This window comes from Melospiza melodia, unplaced genomic scaffold, assembly GCF_035770615.1.
Source record: "Melospiza melodia melodia isolate bMelMel2 unplaced genomic scaffold, bMelMel2.pri scaffold_37, whole genome shotgun sequence".
NCBI lineage: Eukaryota > Metazoa > Chordata > Aves > Passeriformes > Passerellidae > Melospiza > Melospiza melodia.
In genome coordinates this window covers 3960524-3982585 of record NW_026948690.1, presented here as the reverse complement: position 1 = coordinate 3982585, position 22062 = coordinate 3960524, and the positions used below count along the sequence as shown (strand labels likewise).

The following is a 22062-nucleotide window of genomic DNA, read 5'->3' as shown; positions in this document are numbered from 1 at the left end:
GGGGTCAAGGAGGGCCCTTGGAGGTCAGGGAGGGGAATTTGGGGCCCTTCGGGATCCGGGCGGGCCCTTGGGGGACTCCAACGGGGCGCTCAGGGGAGCAGGGGGTGATGGGAATTGTAAGCACGGGTATCGAAGGGTTAAACGGGGTCGCGGAGCATCACGGGAGTTCTAGGCGCAGCTGCAATGGCTCTCGGTGAGGCGCGGAGCATGATGGGAGCGGTAGTCCCAGAAGTGGTTCAAACACGATGTTTGGGGGTCCAGGAAGGCTCTTGGGGCACACTTCTGTGTCCAAGCCGCGACTTGACGACCTTGGGGGAACTTAAATGGTTTGGGAGCACTTGCAAGGATCTCTGGGTGTTCCAACCGGGCTTCTTAGAGCGCGGGACACGGCAGGATTTTTTGGCACGGGACTGTGTTCTGAGGGGCTCTGGGGCCGCGGGAGATGAGAGGAAATGAATTCCCAGAAGTGGCTGTACCGGGCATCTGTGGGGTTGGGAGCACTCAGGGGATCCGGGGACGCTTTTGTCCGAAATGGGCGCTGAGGGGGCACTGAAGGATACTGGAGGGTCTGGTGGACACTTAGGGAACATATGGGGGCGGATCCCGCGGTTCTGTGGAGCGCGGGACCTGACGGGCTTGTAGTCCCGGCTGCAACGGTGCTATACCCGGCCACGGTGCATGATGGGAGTTGTAGTCAAAAATAAAAGATGGCGTCCATCGAGGTACCGCCCCCAGGCCCAGATCTCTGGCGCTGATAGGCTGCTGGAAGTGATGGGCGGGAGCCTCGGCAAATGGTTTGTGGAGGAGGAGGGAACAACCCATGCACCAGCCTCCACTCCATCCCAGTACAGCCCATTTCAACCCAAGTAGAACCCAGTACAAACCCAGTATCCCTCCAATCCCTCCAGGTACAGCCCAGTCCCTCCCAATACGCCTGAGTTTCTTCCCTGTCCCTTTCAGATTCCCCCCAATGTCATGCACAGGATGCACCAGTGTCCCCAGCCTTCCCCGCAATGTCCCCAGTGTCCCCAGTATCGCTAAGTATCACTCCCAGTATATCCTGGTACCTTCCAGTATGTCCCAGTGTACCCTCAGTGTCCATCCCAATCCACCCAGATTCCCCCTCAGCATTCCTTGAGTCCCCAGTTTGCCCCAGTCCTCCCCAGTGTCACTCCCAGTATGTCCTAGTGTCTCCCACAGTGTTCCCAGCGTTCCCCAGTATGTCCCAGTCCTCCCCAGTGTTTCCAAGGACAGTTTCATTTCTCATGGTGGCCGTGGCAGCCAAACCCAGCAGTGGGGTCAGTGCAGTGCCCATGGCCACAGCCCCTTGCAGGGGCCCAGTGCAGCTTGGGCTGATGATCCACCCTCACAGCTGGCCCAGGGCAGCTCTGCAGTGCCTTCGGTGGCACCTGGGGCTGGCACACACCTGAGCAGTGTGTCTGTTTGCACTGGCGAAACTCAGCAGTTTCAGATTACTTTTAAAAACCCCAAAAAATGTGAAAACCCCTCTTAGGCTGGATGCAGCCAGCTCTCCAAGCACAGCAGGGCCCAGGGCAGTGAGGACAGACAGGATGGGGCTGGGCAATGAGGAGCAAGGTTGTCCAAACTGGGTCAGAGCTCCAGGCACAGCTTCTGTGAGCAGGCCAGAGCTGCTGAGGGGAGACCCTGGGTCAATATCAATCACAGAATTCTGCAACCAGATCTGCTCCAAAGAGAAATAAAATAAAATACTTCCTTTAAAATAGGAATGTGTATTTTTTACAAGGTGTTTGAAATCTTTCTCCATAACAGGACTTTGATAATTTTAATGACACTCTCGGGGCTTTGCTGTTGTTTACGTCAGACTCAGTCCCTGAGAGTGTCTTCAAAAAACTTCTCAAGAACTCAAAGTTAAATTTAAACTCCAAAATTTCTTGAAGTTTTAATGGCTCCCACTGAGGAAACGACTGAGCAAGTGTCCCCAGGTTCCAGTTAGAGCAGAACGCTGGAGGAGGTGATGACAGCTGGGGACAAACAAGGCAAAGGTGTCTCTGGTGCTGAGCAAAGCTGGATGTGTTTGAGGAATGCAAAGGGCCAAGGCCTGAGCCCCAGGCCCTGGCCAGGCAGATCCCATCCCTCCCTCCTTGCTCAGGGCTCTTGCCGGGATGGGCACTGGCATGTGGGGATGTGCAATGCCAAGGGCAGGAGCATGGGGCGGCCCCTGCCAGGCTGCTGAGCAGGGACAAGGAGGCCATGAGGCCCCAGCCCTGCAAGGGTCACTTGTCTCCTGCTCCTGCTTCAGGCCCAGGCCCAGCAGCCATGGCCAAAGTGCTGCCCAAGTTGGCTCTGGCAGGGCCAACTGGTAGAATTACATGTCCATGTGAGATTGAGGGTTATGCCTCCTAGACCTCAGGCCTGAATAAATGATACCCTCTGAAATAGCAAATGAGTGTTAAGGAGCCTTATTCTGATATTTAAGAGATTTGCTGACAGCGGGGCCTCATAGAAGCAAGGAGTCAGCTGTGACACTGTGCAAACTCATGGAACAAAGGGTCCATGGTGACACAGCAGAACCCCATGGAACCAAAATCCATTTTGGCACATTGGGGCCACATTGAACCAATGGCCTGTTGTGATACTGCGGATCCAAGGAGACCATTGTGACCTGAGAAATCTCTTGGAACCAAGGGGCCATTGTGACACAGCAAGGCCTGGTGGAACCATGGGTCCATTGTGACACTGCAGAACCTCACGGAACCAAGGTGACCGTGTCCTACTGCAGAACCTCATGGAACAAAGGGTCCATGGTGACACTGCAGAACCAAGGAGACTGCTGCTGGCAGTGTGAGAGCTCATGGAACCACAAGTCCATTGTGACACAGCTAGGCCTCGTGGAGGCAAGGGGCCACTGTGACACTGCAGATCCAAGGAGACTGTGGAGAGTATTATTAATAATTGGTTAGCTGAGAAAGGCCATACTGACATAATGCCGCTGGTTAAGCTGAAGGAGAAAATTCAGCAGTCAGCAAGCTGAAAGGAAAAGTCAGCTGTGACCTTGCTGCAACATGAGGATGGGGAGTAGAGATTAGTCCTGAATATATCCTAAGAATATGTAGAAAGTATCAAAAGTAGAACCATAGGAATGTAGAAGTAGGCGTAGGTGCTGATATGCAAGCTGACCAATCCTGAGCTCAAGTTTTGCAATATGTATGAAGCTCATTATTAACTGTATTTAACCCGCCGTACTGATCAATAAAATCGAGCCTGTGATGATCAAATTGATGTCCTGGTTCCCTTCCGTCGACAAATGGTGGAGAATGCGGGCATAACCGAATCTCTGCCCTTTTTCTCGGATTAAAAGGAAAAGGTATTACGCCACGGTGGAGGAAGTTGGGTTTGGGTCCCTGCAGCCGGGACGGTGCCGGAATTTGAAGCACCCTTGATGGTCACAACTGCGAATCAAGCCAATACGTGTCACAGGAGCCTGGAGAGCTGCAACAGCGCGCGCTGATTAATAGGTATGAATAGGCAAGCGGCATATGATTTATTTACCGCCTATTTAGAGCGGCGTGGGATAAAAGTGATAGATTTAAAAAAGGAGTTACCAGGGTTATTAGCTTATGGCCATGCTAAGGGTATCTTTTCTAATCCTCATACAGTTCATGAGCTAGCAGAGTGGAAGAAGTTTGGGGAAATATTGTGGGATACAGTACTAGACGATGATAAGTCAGCAAAGAAATTCGGGAAGTTATGGCGGGTGGTGTATAACACGTTACTTCAGCAGGTCTCTGAGAGAAAGGCAGCAGAAAGGGCAACAGAAGCTCATAAGAGGATATAGGGTATGGTCGTGAAGATGATCCCCTGGCACCTTCTGTAACTAAGGTACTTATGCCTAAGAGTCCCCAGCAAAGTGGTGTGGAGGATTTTCCTATAGGCGCAGTGGAACCGTCTGCACCTTTTCTGTCAGAGGGGGAGGGCGAGTCGGATGGTGGGGGTAAGAGCAAACCAGCTTTGCCTCCGCCACCAGCTTCAGGCGGGTTGGAAGGTGGGGGTGGGAGCAAGCCAGCTTCGCCTCCGCCGCTACCCCTCAGCGAGCCGGCTCCGGTTACGGCTCCGGCGAGGGGGCGTTTCCCCCGCGCGAGCCAGCTCCGGCGGGGGGGTTGCTTCCCCCGCGTGAGCTGACTCCGCTTGAGTCGGCTCCGGTTTCAATGTCAGCTCCAGCGGGGCTTCCCCCGCGCGAGCCAGCCTCTGCTTCACTGCCCCCCCCGCGCGAAACCTCGGTGTCTGCACCGAAGCGCCAGCAGCATAGCACCCTTAAAGAGTCTGATCCCGTCCCAGGGGCGCACCGTGATCCATGGGGGGAGATGGCTAAACAGAGGAGGGAAGCTTGGGCTGCTTTGGCAAAAGAAGTAATGCAAATGGGGGATGGTGAAGCGGTGGAAATAGCTTCTAGTCTTGCATGTCCAGTTACATACACACCACAGTATGATGCACAGGGGAACCTTACGCATAATATAGCAGAATATACTCCCTTAGATTGGAAGCTGTTAACTCAGCTATGTTCTACGGTTAGTCAGTTTGGAGTAAAAAGTGAACCTGTTAGGCAAATGTTAGATTATCTTTTTAATACTCAGATTTTATGTCCTAATGATTTAAGAGGAATAGTTCGGTTGATATTCACTCAGCATCAGCAGTTATTGTTTAATGCACATGACCCATTACATGGAGTAACAGTAAAGGAGCTGATGGGCTTAGAGGCATTTTTAGGTACAGAGGCACAGATGATATCGGGAGCTGATAAACTTAGAGAGTCTATGTGGTTAGTGTATGCTGCAATAGATATGGTTAAAGAGCCAGGAGGGTTACAGGCTTATATGGGCATTAAACAAGGTAGGGAAGAATCATTTGGAAATTTTATTGATAGAACAGCTACTGCTATAGATCGGGCTGGTGTTGCAGGGCGCTATTGAAGCAGTGTGCCTTGCAAAATAGCAGTCCAGCAACCCAAAGAGTGTTAGCTACTTTAGGGGCAAATTGGACTATTGAGGAAGCATTAGAGCGAATGGCATTAATGCCAACAGCTTCACAGGCATTTATAGCAGAAGCCTTAAACGAATTAGGATTAGGGTTGCAAAAGCATAGTCTACTCAAAATCAGGTGTTAGCTGCTCTTGCTCCTCTCCAAAGCGGCTCACTGGCATTCACGCAAGGAGGTTCAAAACCATTCATCAAGTGTGGCAATGAGGGACAGATACAAGTTGCCACCGTGACATCAGAGACACCAGCTGCTGCCATAACATCGCTGCTACCTCCTGTCTGCAACCCGCAACAACAGGGAGCCTTGGCTTGGACTTATCAGCAGCAGTAGACGTCACACTAATGACGAACCGGCCTGAGAGGATACCCACTGGAGTAAAGGGTCCTCTTATATTAAATGGACAAACATGTGGAGCATTATTGCTGGGACGTTCTTCTACAACTATGATGGGATTATTTGTTTTGCCTGGTGTTATCGATGCGGACTTTACAGGGGAAATACAAATTATGGCTTACACCCTTTATCCTCCGAATAAAATTACAAAAGGAAAACGCATTGCACAATTGGTACCACTGTCACAAATGACATCAGGAATACAATCATTTACTGGGCACGCACGGGATGAAAAAGGTTTTGGCTCTACTGGTGTTACACTTTTAACTGTGGATTTACAAAATAGACCAAAACAAAAGGTTTAAATTACCTATGGGCATCAAAGCATAACCCTTTATGGATTACTGGATACAGGAGCAGATACTAGCATCATTTCTCCAGAAGCATGGCCACAACATTGGCCTCTATTTCCTTCATCAAACATGCTCACAGGAGTGGGAGGATTTACATTGGCAAGCAGGTCACCGTCTTTGTCTGTGTGCATCGAGAATCAACAAATATCTGCTGTGTTTTCAATTGTTCAACTGCCTCCTACAGTTTCCTGCTTAATTGGAAGGGACATTTTAACACAATTGGGAGTGGTGTTAACTAATCAGCACCCTTTGGGCTAATTGCCATTGCTTGGACTTTCCCCATTCCACTCACCTGGAAAACGGATACACCGGTGATGGTTAAGCAATGGCCATTAAAAGGGGAGAGTCTTATGCATGCCCATGAATTGGTACAGGAACAATATACAAAAGGGCACCTACGACTGTCCACAAGCCCTTGGAATACACCTATTTTTGTAATCAAAAAGAAATCAGGGAAATATCGTTTGATACATGATTTGAGGGCTGTAAATGACCAAATGGAACCAATGGGGGCCTTACAGCCTGGTCTTCCAAATCCAGCTATGATTCCAGAATACTGGCCACTTTTAATTATTGACCTAAAGGATTGTTTTTTCACTATTGGCCTGCATCCTGATGACATGAAGAGATTTGCTTTTACTTTACCAGCAATAAATCGTGGGGAACCAGATAAAAGATTTGAATGGACATCTCTTCCGCAGGGCATGCGCAACTCCCCCACTTTATGTCAGCTTTATGTTGATGCTGCATTACAGCCACTACGTCGTAAATGGCCAGCAACTATAATATATCATTACATGGACGATATTTTGTTTGCACAGCAACAGCCATTCTCCTCTTTACAGATTAACACCATTAAAAATACTCTTGCTGCATATTCACTTGTTATTGCTGCAGAGAAAATTCAGACTACAAAGCCCTGGAAATATTTGGGATGGACTTTGACGGATCAAATAGTGATACCACAAAAATTGGAATTACAATTGGACATTAAAACTCTACATGATGCACAGAAGTTTCTGGGAGACTTACAGTGGCTGAAGCCTATTGTGGGAATACCAAATCATTTATTAGAAGCCCTACGGCCTTTGTTAAAAGGCGTGGACCCTACTACTCCTGTACACCTGACAAAGGAGCATCGTCTTGCCTTGCAGCAAATTAGTAACTGTGTACAGCAAGGGTATGTGTCTCGTTGACAACTCGACTACCCCATTGACCTTACTATTTGGAATAGCCCTTACCACTTGCTTGGTGCTATCTCTCAGTTGCAAAAGAAAACGGGGGAGATACGGGTGTTGGAATGGTTATCACCACCACTACAGCACAAGAAAACAATATCTTCAAAAATTGAACAATTGGCTGCATTAATCAAAAAGGGGCGTCTCAGAATTCTTGAAGTGGATGGTAGGGAACCTGCTACTATTAGATTGCCTATGGAAAAAGAAACCTTGGACTGGTACTTGATAAATTCAAAGAATTTACAAGAAGCATTATTGATGTCACCTGCTAAAGTAGAGACTAGTAAATTAGTGCCTAGAGTTTTGCAATGGATGACAGAATGGAACTGGATTACTCGACCTTTGAGAGAAGAAAACCCCATAGAAGGAGCTATTACAGTTTTTACAGATGCAGGAAAGAAATCAAGACGTGCTGCTGTTACCTGGCAAGAAAAAGGACAATGGAAGCATCAACTCCTCACAGCAGACCCTGCAGATAGCTTAAGAACTTTGGAATTGTTAGCAGTAGTATGGGCGGTGTCCAACTTACAGGAGCCTTTAAATGTGGTCACAGACTCTATGTATGTTGCAGGAGTAGTCAAACGAATAGAGGAAGCAGCAATTAAGGAAGTGAATAATAAACGATTGTATGAGTTACTGATACAGTTAAGGAAGGCTTTACGAGAGAGAAATGCAGCGTATTCTGTGATTCATATTAGGAGTCATAAATGGTCTGAAGGTTTAGGAGAAGGGAATGAACGTGCAGATAAATTGGTTACCCTACCCATTGATAATTCTTGTCCTATTGACAAGCACACATTGGCCAGAGAAGCACATAGTAGATATCATAAAAATGCAAGAGGTTTAGCAAAACACTTTGAGCTGAGTTTGTCAGAAGCCAAGGCCATTGTCAGAGCATGTCCAACATGTAGTTATCATAATGGTGGGATAGGTCTAGGCATCGGGGTTAATCGTCGAGGTTTAAAAATAAATGAGAAATGGCAAATGGATGTTACACACATAGCTAGATTCGGTAAGGTCAAGCATGTGCACCACCATAGATACATATAGTCATTACATATGGGCTACGGCTCAGGCAGGAGAGAAAGCTATACAGGTTATCAGATGCCTGTTAAGTTGTGTCGCTGTTATGGGAGTTCCAAAGAGTATCAAAACGGACAATGGTCGAGCTTATGTAAGTGCTAGGGTCCGGAAATTTTTGAATCAGTGGTCTGTTAAGCACGTGACAGGTATTCCACACTCTTCTACTGGACAGGCAATAGTGGAAAGAGCAAACGGTACCCTTAAGCAGTATATTGAAAAACATCAAGATTTGACAGATCCACAAGCATGTTTGGCTAAGGTTTTGTATGTGATTAATCATTTATGCATTTTTGGGGAAGATGATACCCCTCCTGCAATGAAACATCATCCGAGGTCAGGTCAGGAAAATACTAAGGAAACAGAGGTCTGGGTTAAGTATAAGAACCCAAGTACAGGATTATGGGAAAAACCTGCAAAAGTATTATATTGGGGTCGGGGGTATCTTTGTGTTTCCTCACCTACAGGGCCTTTGTGGGTGCCTGCTAAGTGGACTAAACCTGTTTTTGATGCAGCCTCTGGTGGATCGCCTTACGGAGGAGGACAAGGAGCGACTGGGGAAGAAACTGCTTCTAGTCCTACAACCACTACTGTTTCAATTGAAGGGGTACTCGGAAGCGGTGGACAGAGCACTGACACGTCACTATCGGACGGCCCAGGAGTTGATTGGTTTCATTGACTCATTATCAACTTTTCACTTAACAGATCCAGCGAAACTACATTGCCTTGACTGTCACAATTCACATTGTGCTGCCTGGATAGCTCTACGTTGTGGGGGTTGTAAAAGAACCTTTTGGATAGAACAATCATTATTACGGGATTTGTGGTGTCATACCTGTAAACACGAGCACACGTGGGGTAAAAGCTGGCAAGATGAATTAAGGAGACAAACGGGGCAAAACGCATATATAGCTTTAAATCTTTATGAGTCTCCTGAACAGAAGGTTCTTGCTTATTATCGATGGGAAATACAATGTATTGTAAATAGAATTAAGGTTCAAAGTAAATCACGTATAGTTTCTATAAGGTGTAGGAAATTAGTGCCTTTAACACAGCATTCAATTGTAAGACCCTTCAAAGGGGATCCTGATAGGGCATTAGATTGCTGCATTGACAAGTTGCAAAAATTGAGTTTGCAAGTGGCAAGACCGGTAAAATCAAGAGCAGCAAGATTGAAGACAGATAAGAAAAAGAAGACAAAAATGGAACGGTCTCATTTGAATAAGGATATCAGTGATTGCTAATTAATTTTCTATGATTAGAACAATTTTACAGTTGTGGGACCCTCGAGAGGATATAGTTGTTGAGGAGGTTAACGAACAAGAACTACGATTACGAAATAAGATACGCCTTGTATTAAAGAAAGAGCTTGAACTATTAGCCTCATATAGTAAAAAAGCTGAAGAGGCTTTGCGATCACCACCATTGAATTGGTTGCTTTAGATTGAAGAAACAGACTTTTATACTGGTCCTTACTTATATTCACTTCCTTGTTATGTTTGCAAAAGAGATAATGATAAGTGCTATGCATGAGTAGCTTTGCATTTTGCAGATTGTAATCAAGTTTATTGGTATTCACAGAAGTCAGTAGATTATTTATAGTGTGCACCTTGTTTTAGAAGGTAGATTTGAAATTTTATCTGAGTTAGAGCTCTTGAACAAAGTACTGGCCTGCCAGGACGGACAAGATTACAGCTTTTTGAAAGTGCAGAACAAGTAGTTATAGCATATCTTAGATGGAAGTTGCAGGAAATACTTAGAATATTTGAAATTAATAAAGCCTCACGCATCATAGCAGCTCGCTGTAAAGCTGATTTGCCTTCAAACTTACCTCATGCTATACCTGTGAGCAAGGATGCTGATTTAGAATTAGACCAGCATATTCAAAAATTGACTCAGCCTTACAATAGACAATCTAGCAAACCAGGGAAAAGACAGCGAAGAAAAGAAAAACAATGCAAGCAGAAGGAAGAAAAGGACAAGCAAAGCAAGCAGAAAGAAAAATGAGGTTTGTTTTTGTTGTACTGCTCAATGCTGTAGCAAGTGAAGCAGTAGGAGTAACACACTTTAGTCAACCAAGGGAAAATTTATGGGTAACACTTGCTAATCAAACTAACCAATCATCACTTTGTCTTAGTCTTGGAGGAGTCACTAACCCATTTCGAACATGCCTGGTGGGACTTCCGGTGTGGTCTCCTGGAGAATTTTGTAGTTTGATAAACAATCAAACCTTATGTATGTCTAACATGTCAAACATCACATTGCAGGTGCAACAAGGGTATACTGTAGGTCAGAGTGATGGCTATCGTCAATGCTTACTAATCCAATCACTTAACACCTCTTTGCATTCTCCTCCTGAAGAATTGGATCTTTTTGGAAGTACAAATGCCAGCCTATCTAACACTACAGCTGGTGGATGGTTTAGCTTCAAACTGTCGGGTGCTCAGAATTTAAACCAACCTAAAGAAACATGGGCCACCCTAGATTCATCCCTGAATGTGAGTGAATTCTCTCCACAGCATTACAGTCAATGTAACGGCACAAATATCACAGCACCAATGAAATTCCCCACAGGAATGTTTTTGATTTGTGGAGACAGGGCATGGAATGGTATACCAGCTAAACCACAGGGTGGACCCTGTTTTTTGGGAAAATTGTCACTGTTTCATCCTAATGTGTCCTTGCTAATGCAGCTGAGTCAAAATTCAAACAGGAGAAAATGTAGCATACATGATTTAGACTGCAGCAAGATAGGAGATCCACGGTTTTGGGGCACATTCAAACAGGTGGTGGTTTCAACTATCTTGCCAGGAGGATCTGCCAATAAAGCCATGAATTTAGCAAAACAATTTGGATGCTGGGCAAGGGATGAGCTGAACAAGACATCACAAATTCTAGACATGCTAACTGCAGATGTGCAAAGTGTTAACCATGCTGTTTTGCAAAATAGAGCTGCTGTAGATTTTTTGCTCTTAGCACAAGGGCATGGATGTGAAGAGTTCGAGGGAATGTGTTGCATGAATTTGTCTGATCATTCAGTGTCCATTCACACTAAGATAAAAGAACTGCAACAGGGACTTCACAAACATAAAGAAGAAGACGGTTTAGGAATTGACGAATGGCTTAAAGGCTTAGGACTTGGACCGTGGCTGAGGAACCTTGTGATCTATGCTATAGGACTGCTGGGTGTAATTTTACTATTTTTGCTTATTTTGCCTTGTATCTTTAACTGTATTCAAAACATGGTCAGCCGTACAATAGCAAAAACATGACAAACTAATCTCCTTGCACAAGAAGAAAACGGGGGAAATGTGGAGAGCATTATTAATAATTGGTTAGCTGAGAAAGGCCCTACTGACATAATGCCGCTGGTTAAGCTGAAGGAGAAAAGTCAGCAGTCAGCAAGCTGAAGGAAAAGTCAGCGGTGACCTTGCTGCAACATGAGGATAGGGAGTTGAGATTAGTCCTGAATATATCCTAAGAATATGTAGAAAGTATCAAAAGTAGAACCATAGGAATGTAGAAGTAGGCGTAGGTGCTGATATGTAACTGACCAATCCTGAGCTCAACTTTTGCAATATGTATGAAGCTCATTATTAACTGTATTTAACCCGCCATACTGATCAATAAAATTGAGCCTGTGATGATCAAACTGATGTCCTGGTTCCCTTCCGTCGACAGAGACATAAGAAAATATAATTCTGTGATAGATATAATGACAATTAGGTTGTTGTCTAATGTGATATATATTTGAACATCAGAATGTCTGGACAACTCCCTGAAGTTCAAAGCATGAAGCCATTCAGTTGAGAGGCGCTGTAATGACCAGAGAGCATCTGAAGAAGGAAATCTGGGATCAATGGGAAGGTCATAGATCAGGCTGGTCGAGTGAAGAGATGTCCTTAGACATGGCCATTTAAACATGAGAACTGGAAACACTGGAAGGAAGAGGATCATGAAATATTAGACTAAGTGTTGGAGACTAACATAGAGAAGAAGACTGATATTTTTTCCTGGAATCAGTACAAGAATCCAGTAGATCCAGAAAATTCGTGTTCCTTGTGGAAAAATATGCCATCTCCTAAAAGTACTCAAGTGAGTCAGATAATAAAGATTTGCTTGTATATTAGGAAACTAACAGGTATTAAAACCTCTGCCCCTTTACAGGCAGACATCAGCTGTGTGCCCATGAACAGGAAGTGCCACTTGTGCCCTGAGGTGCCCAGCTGGGATTAGATCTCTCAGAGAGCACCTGAAGGAGAGCAGAGCACTTTGCAAGCTGCAGGTCCCTGAAAGCCCTTCAGGGCTCCTGTCCCATCAACATCTGCTCTGCTCCAGTCTGAAACAGGGCCCAGCACGGTGCCGGGATCCTCAGAGAGCTGTGTGCTGGAATTCAATGTCCTCCCCATCTCGCAGCAGCCCTGCATTTCCCTCCTGCAGCCTTGGTCTCCAGCACAGCCATGGAGGCTCTTTGGGCTCTGGACTGTTGCTGCAGCCCCCAAGGGCAGCTGAGCTCTGCCTTTGGCACAGTCACGTCTGGCCAGCACAGGCCATGCTCAGTAATTGCTTGTGTGTGCCTGGCCTTGCTGTCAGCCCCAGCAGTGGCTGCGTGGCCCCTTTGTGGTCCTGTGCTGGCCCATCCATGGTGGCCCAGCCCCTGTGCAGGCCCAGCCCAGGCCAGTAGCATTGCAGCTGGGAACGGCCCCTGTGCCGTGGTGCCCACAGCAGCCTTGGGGCTCTGTGCCCCATGGCCTCCCTGCTGGGCAGCCTCTGCCAGCTCCTGCAGAGCCCAGGGCACCTGTGGGGCTGGCACAGACAGCCCTGCCCCGGGCTCTGCCGGCCTCTGGGCCAGCAGAGAGGCAGCCAGGGCCGGCCATGACCAGGAACAGGCCCTGAGCCCTGCAGGAGGATGGAGCTGGGCCACAGCCAAACTCAGCCCAGGCCAAAGCTGGGCTCAGCAGCCAGGGCTGCCAATGCATGGGGACAGAAGCTGGTGCTCAAAAATGTCCTGGGCCCCTCCCTACTCTGTCCATGCCACCAAGGGCACAGAGCAGCCTCCTCTCTGGGCCACTTGCCTGTTTGCAATGCCTTGCACAGGCGCTGGCCCTGCCCCACAAGGCCTGTCCTGAGTCCTGCCCCTGCACGCTCAGCCAGGCTGAGATGGACACTGATGGTTTCTGGGCCAGGCTCTCTGAGCCCAGCCCAGCTCCCTTTAAGCTCTGCCAGCTGCCCTGAGCTCTGGGCAGCACCAAGGGCCTCTTCCCAGCCCAGCCCAGCCCAGCCGGCTCTGGCCCCAGAGCTCTGCTCAGGCCAGGCTGCTCTGGGCACTGCCCCACGGCCTCAGCGCCTGGCAAGGGCACAGCAGCAGCTGCAGCTGCCACAGGACTCAGCCCCAGCCCTGGGGGAAGGTGCTGGGCCAAGGGCAAAGGAGGCTCCCTGGCCCTGCCCTGCTCCCCTCAGGCTGAGGTGCTGAGAGCTCTGCAGTCCCTGCTGCCATCCCATCTGCCCAGGGCAGCACAAGAGGCCCGGCCTTGGGGCCCTCAAGAGCTGCTCCTGCTCCAGGCCCAGGGCCCATGCCAAAGCTGGGGCAGCTACAAAGCTGTGCCCATTTCTGTTCCTTGCTGCTCTGATGGGGATTGTTTCTCAGCCACTCAGAGTTTGTTGATGAATTTTCCTCCTGCAGAGGCCTCTTCTTTCTTGAGCTCTTCAGTTCAGTAATTCATGGGAAAAGGCTCATAAACATTTGTTCAAAACACCTGAACAAGAAAAGCCACAGGGAATACTCCAGGTTTTCAATTCTTTCGTGGTTAATTAGACACATTTCTGAAGTCTATTCAAACTGAATATACTGTATTGAAAACAATGAAGAGAGAACTGATTTATCCTGTTAAATTTTCTTTTCCTCTTTATAGAGTGATTTCAGCAATGTCCAATTCATATTGACCCCATAACCTTCTAATGCAGTTTGAATAAATATTAAAATCAAGAGCTTTAAAGCTGACGATCAGTAACGCTTTGTCCCCACCACTTACCCACAATTTCCCTCATCCAAGCCCTGAGAATCGTATGGATCAGGAACAGGTAAGATACCATCCCTGGAAGTGTATAAGGAAAGACTGGATGTGGCACTCAGTGCCATGGTCTGGGTGACATGATGATGTTGGGTTCCAGGTTGGACTTGATGCACTCCAAGGTCCTTTGCAGCCTGGTTAATTCTCTGATGATTGTGACACTAAGCAAGGCCCTGGGGAAGCAAGGGGCCATTGTGACACTCAGCAAGGGGCCTGGTAGCACTAAGGGGACAATGGTGACACTGCGTGTGACATGGCAGCACAGAGCCAAGGGGCCACTGTGACACTGTGGGACTGAATGGAAGCAAGGAGTCCATGGTGACAGACAGTCTGGGTCCTGCTGGAACCACAGAGGCCACTGGGACACTGTAGGGCCTTGTGGAACCAAGGGGCCATTGTGCCACTGTGGAACCAAGGAGACCCTTGGGAGAGCGTGGGGACAATGGAATCAAGTAGACATTGCAGCATTGCAAGGACTCTGGGAACTGAGGGAACAATTGTGACACTGTGGTGCCCCGTGGAACCAAGGATCCCTGGTGACACAGCAGGATCTTGTGTCGTCAGGGCTCGATTGTGACACTGCAGCACCAAGGAATTCATTGTGGCAATCTGAGGCCTCATGGAACCAAGAGGCCACTGTGACCCTGCAGGGCCTTGTGGAACCATGCAGAGCATTGTGACGGAGCTGGACCTGGTGTCATGATGGGGCCGTTGTGACACTGCAGGCCCCATGGGAGCAAGGGGCCAGTACAGCTCCTCAGGGACTCCTGGAATGAAAGAAACATGTTTGACACCATGGTGGCCCTTGGGACCAAGAGGCCATTGTGACACTATGGAACCAAGGAGAGCATTGCTGCACTGCCAGAGGTCGTGGAACCAAGGATCCACTGTGACACTGCAGGGCCTTGGGGGACCAAGGGCAATTGTGACACTGTGTAGCTCAAGGATCCAAGGGACTTTGTGACACCAAGGGGTCCCATGGAACCAAAGGGACATTGTGACACCAGGAGGCCTCATGGAATCGTGGAGAAAATTGGGACACTCTGGGGCCCAATGGAACCGTGGTGAAACCAAGATGTCTGGGAGTGTGGATCAGCTGGAGGGTAGGAGGGCTCTGTAAAGGGCCCTGGAAAGGCTGGATCCAGGGCCCAAATCCAACAAGGTAAGGTTTAAAAAATCCAAGTGTCAGGTCCTGCACTTTGACCACAACAATCCCTGCAGTGCTACAGGCTGTGGACAGAGTGACTGGACACCAGCCAGTCCTGGGACCTGAAGGGACTGATGGACAGCAGGCCGGACATGAGCCAGCAGTGTGCCCAGGTGGCAAAGAAGGCCAATGGCTCCTGGCCTGGCTCAGGAATGGTGTGGCCAGGAGGGGAAGGGCAGTGATTCTTCACCTGTGCTGGGCACTGGTTGGACAGCACCTCGAGTGCTGTGTCCAGTTCTGGGTCCCCCAATTTAGGAAGGCTATGGAGGGGCTGGAGCATGTCCATAGAAGGACAACAAGGCTGGGGAGGAGTCTGGAACACAAGTCCTGTGAGGAGTGGCTGAGGGAGCAGCTGGGGTTGTTTATCCTGGAGAAGAGGAGGCCCAGGGCAGACAAGGCGGTGTCAGGGCATAGGCTGGACTTGATGATCTCCGAAGACTTTTCCAGCCTTGCTGATTCTGGGATTTTACTGGAACCACCCTTGGAGCAGTTGCAGGATGAGCCCTGGGCCTCCTCTTCAGCAGCTCCAGCAGCCCAGGTCCCTCAGCTTCTCCTGCCAGCCCCAAAGCCCATCCTGTCAGTCCTGCAGAGCCTCTGCAGCTCCTCCTCACTGCCCAGAACAGGGAGCCCCAGAGCCAGACACAGCAGCCCAGATGTGCCCCCCTGGCCTGGGGTGCCTCTGGCAAGGGAGCAGCAGGAGGCACTGCAGGAGCCTGCAGACAATTGCTGCAGCACTTGTAGGATGATCCTGCTGCCCAAGGGACATTCCCATGGTGCCAAGTAAGGAACTGCAATGGGGAGTGGGGCCAGAGAGGGAAAGGCAAACAGAGATGGTCTGTTTGCAGGGCAGGGAGCAAGGCTGTGTTATAGGAAGAGATTTGTAGTAGGAAGAGTAAAGAAAGTAAAGGTGAAGCCAAGGAAATGCTCAGGGCAGTTTGGGGGTGGCTGCCAGGCAGCCCTGGCTCTGAGCAACAGCGTCTGCAGTGGCACAGGAAACTCCCAGCTGATGGGAACAAACTTTCTGGCTGAGTGCAGAGGCCAGGACAAAGCTGAGTGGTTTCCCTGGTGTCCCCCAGGCCTTGCTGGCCCCAGGGGCTGATGGCATTTGTGCTCCCTCAGGTTCATGTCCCCACAGCAACAGCATGGGGGTGCTCCCCCTGCTGTGTGCAATGCAAACAGGGGCTGCTGAGCCAGTGCTGCCGTGTCTGTGCCTGCAAGGATGGGGCACCTGTGTGAGCTGGGGGAGAGGCCAGGCCTGCAGAGGGGGGATGTTGTTGGCAGCTCCATCAGGACGCTCTGGGACACTGCCCTGGGCTGTGCAGCGTACTGGGGATGGATCAGCCCCTGCTCTGCTGCTCCTTCCCGTCTGCCCCAGGGCCCTTGCAGAGCCCCAGCCATGCTGTTTGCCCTCAGCCTGCCCATGGCCAGCCTGGGGCTGCTCGTGGGGATTTTCTGTGCTGAGCATTGGCCTGTCCATGTTCTTGAGAGAGCCTGGGCAAGGGGCCTGGAGTCCCCAGGCCCTGGGCTGAGGTGTCTGTGCTGCCCCAGCAGTGCCCATGGCCTGTCCCTGCTGCAGCCCCGGCACTGCCACCCCCAGAGCTGTGCCCGGCACCGAGAGCACTCAGGCCCTGCAGCAACACCAGAGCCAGCAGGGCAGTGGGGCAGGGCCACGGCAGCAGCACTGGCAACACGAAGTGCTGCTGCTGCTGGGAACAGCTTCTGGGGAAGCCCTGATCAGCCCCCAGCTCTGCACACAGACATTGCTGCTGCAGCTCCAGAGAAGGCAACAAAAGGCCATCTCTGCAGAAACCTTTGCTGGGACATCCTTTAGTTCGTTTAAAGGAAGCAAGGGCATAGTCCCTCATTGACACAGTCTGTGACCATAGGGATGGTAGAGAGAAACAAAATGGGAAATGGCATAAAAAGTGACCTTTCTTTGTGGACAAGATTAAAAAAGTAAATAAAAGAAAAAACCCACAACCAAATGAACAAAAAGTATAAAAAATTACTTTTATTACAAATGATTGGCAGAAATAGGCCAGCTCTTTAATATTTCCAAAACCATCCAGTCAGCAGTCTCCTCACAGCAGCCTTGAGCTCCTGGTTCCTCAGGCTGTAGATGAGGGGGTTCAGGAGTGGAGGCACCACCGAGTACAGAACTGACAGGGCCAGATCCAGGGATGGGGAGGACATGGAGGGGGGCTTCAGGTAGGCAAAAAACCCAGTGCTGAGTAACAGGGAGACCACAGCCAGGTGAGGGAGGCAGGTGGAAAAGGCTTTGTGCCGTCCCTGCTCAGAGGGGATCCTCAGCACAGCCCTGAAGATCTGCACATAGGTAGCAACAATGAACACAAAACAACCAAATAGTAAAGAAATGGAAAAAACAATGAGCCAAAATTCCCTGAGGTAGGATTTGGAGCATGAGAGCTTGAGGATCTGCGGGATTTCACAGAAGAACTGGCCCAGGGCATTGCCATGGCACAGGGGCAGGGAAAATGTATTGGCTGTGTGCAGCAGTGAATAGAGGAAGGCACTGGCCCAGGCAGCTGCTGCCATGTGGGCACAAGCTTTGCTGCCCAGGAGGGTCCCGTAGTGCAGGGATTTGCAGATGGACACGTAGCGGTCGTAGCACATGATGGTCAGAAGGGAAAGCTCTGATCCAATGAAGAACATAAAGAAAAAGATCTGAGCAGCACATCCTGTGTAGGAGATGTCCCTGGTGTCCCAGAGGGAATTGTGCATGGCTTTGGGGACAGTGGTGCAGATGGAGCCCAGGTCAGTGAGGGCCAGGTTGAGCAGGAAGAAGAACATGGGCGTGTGCAGGTGCTGGCTGCAGGCTACGGCACTGATGATGAGGCCGTTGCCCAGGAGGGCAGCCAGGGAGATGCCCAGCAAGAGGCAGAAGTGCAGGAGCTGCAGCTGCCGTGTGTCTGCCAATGCCAGCAGGAGGAAGTGCCTGATGGAGCTGCTGTTGGACATTTGCTGTGTCTTGGCATGGGGATCTGTAAGAAAAGTAACCATGGAGTATTTGGGTTTTGAGAGGACTTTAACTATCCCAGCACAGCCTGGGGGAACTTTCCCCCCTCTGCCTGCTCAGGGCTCTTCTGCCTGGAGCTGTCCCTGCCAGCAGCTGCTTCCCTGTGCCCAGGACTGGGCCCTGCCAGTGCTGCCAGAGCCCAGCCCAGCCCTGGGGGCTCAGCTCTGCCCTGCAGACCCCTCCCTGCCCAGGGGCAGCTCTGGCTCTGCAGGCTCTGATGGTGACATCAGTGCAACCCTGAGGAGGCTGGAGAAGTGATATTGACACTGCCTATGAGGGGTCCTGTGCTGATTTCTGTCACTGCTTGCTTTATTCAGAGCTGAGATCAAATTATTTATTTTTTCTAAACATGAACTGAGAGATAAATATCTACGTGCATTTTTCCATCCCAGCAATCCAAAGCAGTAGATTAATAAATTTTTCTCTTTTATGCAGCCCCTGCCTTGCTGTGCTCCCTTTATAATCTACTTGGAAATGTTCTGCAGTTAAATGCCGGGATGGGAGCAGTCCTGAACAATGCAGCAACCTCCACACATAAGGAGAACACTTCCAAGCTTTACCAGCTGTCTCCTCCCACCCAGATCTTGTCACCCAGTGCTGGGAGCAGCTGCCAGGGATGGCTGAGAGCTGTCCCTGGCAGGCAGCAGAGTCCCTGCCCCAGCACAGCGCCCTGGGCTGCAGGACCCTGCTCTGCAGGACAGCCCTGGGCACCCCTGGCTGCTCTGCACAAGAGACAATCAGAGGATGTACTCACAGGGTCTTTAGGCATTAGGATGTTCCAGCTTTAGGAGATGGCTCCAGGAGCTGCAGCTGCATTGTCCTGCAGCCAGAGGTTCCTGTGCCAAGGGCTGGCAGAGATTCTGCCCCAGGCACTTCTCAGCACCTACCCAGCCCTGACTGATTGAAGCTCTCTGTGCCTCTGTGCTTTGCCCGGGATGGCTGCAGGCAGTGCCCCAGCCCTGCTGGGCTGGAAGAAGAGCTGCTCATCAAGAGAAATGTGCTTTTGAAGCTCCTCTTGGTTACCAGGAGCTGCCTCTGTGCCATGAGCCCAGCCCAGCTCAGCAGCACAGACACAGCACAAGGACTGTAACGAGCCTCTGGGGCTTTGTGCTCAGGCCCTGAACATCAGTCCCTGAGAGGCTGCTGAAGAAACCTCTCCAGAACTCCAAGTCAGAATCCGACTCCAAAATTTCTTGGACTTTTAATGGGTCCCACTGAAGGACACAACTGAGAAAGTGTCCCCAGGCCCCAAGCAGAGCAGAGAACAGCAGGCAGTGATGGCAGGTGGGGACAAAGAGAAGCCAAGTCTTGGTGCCCTGGGGCACAGCAGTGTCTGTGCCACCAAGGGCTGTGAGGAGACACCTTGTCCTGAGGCGCTGGGGCCTCCTGGCACAGCCCCAGCCAGGCTGGGCACTGTCAGCCCCTTTTCTTCCCCTCAGCAGGCCCCCCTAGCCCACATCCCGGTGGCCTCAAGGATCTGCTGGAAGGAGTCCCTGGGGAGCCTTGCCCAGCAATGGCCCTGGGGGCTCCTGAACGCTCCCTGTAGGGACTGCAGGATTTTGAAAGGACTTTGGGTTTGGCTTTTGCGTTGGAGTCTCTGAGTTTTGTCTGCCATCCTGGCCTCCAATTATCTGCTGTAATTATTCCCTGGAGAGACTTTGTCAGTAACAACACTCAGTGGGACGCATTAATACTTAGAGGTACTTCAGTTATTTTAAGGTACTTGGTATTTCCCTTTTGATACTGACTCTGTGAGAGGTTTGTGCAATCATGGCCCCAAGTATGTGCCTTAATGAGTCCCTTGAGAGCTTTGCACTGACACTCAGTAGGGCTAATTACACTTTGAGATACTCAAGGTTTTTATGGTACTATATGGATTTAAGAATACTTTTAGGTACTTTTATGGATTTTGCTTCCAATACTGAGTCTCTGAGAGGTTTTTGTGCCACCCTGGCCTCCAGTTCTCTCATCCAAGTAGTCCATGACGATCCTGTGTTAGGTATCTTCCCCCTTTTCTCTTGTACAACAAAGATGGAACTGAAAGAATTTTGTAATACTTTCTAAAAGCATCCAAACAAACATGGGACAATTAACAACACAGCAACAACCACAAAGAGAATTAGCAGTCTTCTTTTAGGTAGACATCATCCAACCCTTTAGTCCTCAGGATTGGAAGAGTTTATTGAATTAATCTTTGTTTTCCACTTGAAGTTTCTTCAACCCTTCCTTCAGTACCTGAATGCTCTTGTGGATTGACTCGCTGTGGATGGAGAGGTTCATGCAACACATGCCCTCAGAGTCTACACAGCCATGCCCATGTGCCCAGAGTAAAAACTTTATCGCTCTTTTGCAAGGTGGCATGTCTGATGGTGTCTATGTCTGAGAGCAGGCCACTCAATGTGCGGGAGGTAGCATTGGTTTGCTTACTTAACTGGCACCCAAGATGGTCTAATTGTCCTAAAGCTTTAGCTGCAGCCACCCAGGGTAGTCCAAATTGGGGGTGCTACCATCTGATACCTGGATTAAAGCTTTCAAAGCCATCTCTTTGATATCATCCAATACTTCTCTCAGGACACCTACTGCTTGATCATCTAGTAGGCTGTGTTGTCCTTCTCCAGCTGGATGATTGTTTGTCAATTCCACCCTTGCCTCATTATTAACATAGTCTGCTATTAATTGATTTAATAAACACTTCCAACCCCCTTCCCAAAGGGTGTATTCTGTAGGTGACAACAACATGGTCATAATATATTTTAAATCATATGAGGTTGAGACATGTGCTGTAAACATGGCCCTCATTAGTCCATTAAAACAAGGTAAGTCCTTCCTATGGTCTTTAGCTGCCCTGCACAGATCCTTGATTTCCACATTAACCAATGGCTGATACCTGGGATTCTGCCCCCTTCTTTCATAACATACTGGGGCAACGAGGAGTTTCGAGACTATTTGCCAGTCTCCTTCCTCAACTGATTTTTCCAGATCGTTTCCTAGGGATCATCTGGGGTTGAAGGGTGGGGTGGCTCTGGGGAATCCAATTCTCGGGAGGAAGAATAACTTGGAGGAGAAACATTTGGATTAGTAATAGTGTGACAGTTGGGCTTAGTATCTGTGACCATGGGGTTATATTTTTGCCGGAGGGTGAGGCAAAGGGCACTGCCATTTTGTCAGGTGTTGGGGAGGAAGGGTCTTGATTAAGGATGGCATACCCCTGGGCTGGCATTCTGGAGGCATGGCCCAGGCTGAAGGTTGAATGATGGAAAGTGGGGGCATGACCTGCAGTTCTGGGGGTGGAGTCTGGGGGTTCATTCAGGGTGGAAGAGAAGGTTGTGGTAGCAGGAAGTGGAGGAGCCAAGATGGAGGGAGGACAGTCAGGCTCAGGGGCATCTGGAAAATTTTTAATGATCCACTTCACAATTGATTTTTATTTGTTCTTTGAAGATACATAGTCATGATCAGTGAGAATTAACTTAGAGCATCCATATATGCACCTTTCTACTTTGGAGATCCGGCTGCCCATTTTTCTCTTTCTCCACCTTAGGTGGAACAGCCACTGGAATACCCCAAATCAATAATGGGACATGGGTGCGTATTGTAAAAACGCAGTGGCAAAATAGGCAATAATTGTCCTGCGTTTCCCTAAACCCACCTGCAATCCTACACAGGTGAA

At 49.3% G+C, this 22062-nt stretch overlaps 1 protein-coding gene across 1 annotated transcript in view; it reads left to right on the top strand.

Annotated features, from left to right (window-relative positions):
• LOC134434464 (olfactory receptor 14J1-like) overlaps positions 1-21403 on the top strand; it is a 33234-nt gene extending 11831 nt beyond the window's left edge. Inside the window, exon 2 of the mRNA XM_063183118.1 lies at positions 21375-21403. Coding sequence (XP_063039188.1) covers positions 21375-21403 — 29 coding nt within the window. The remainder of the gene's footprint in view (positions 1-21374) is intronic.
• Positions 21404-22062: the final 659 nt, after the last annotated feature.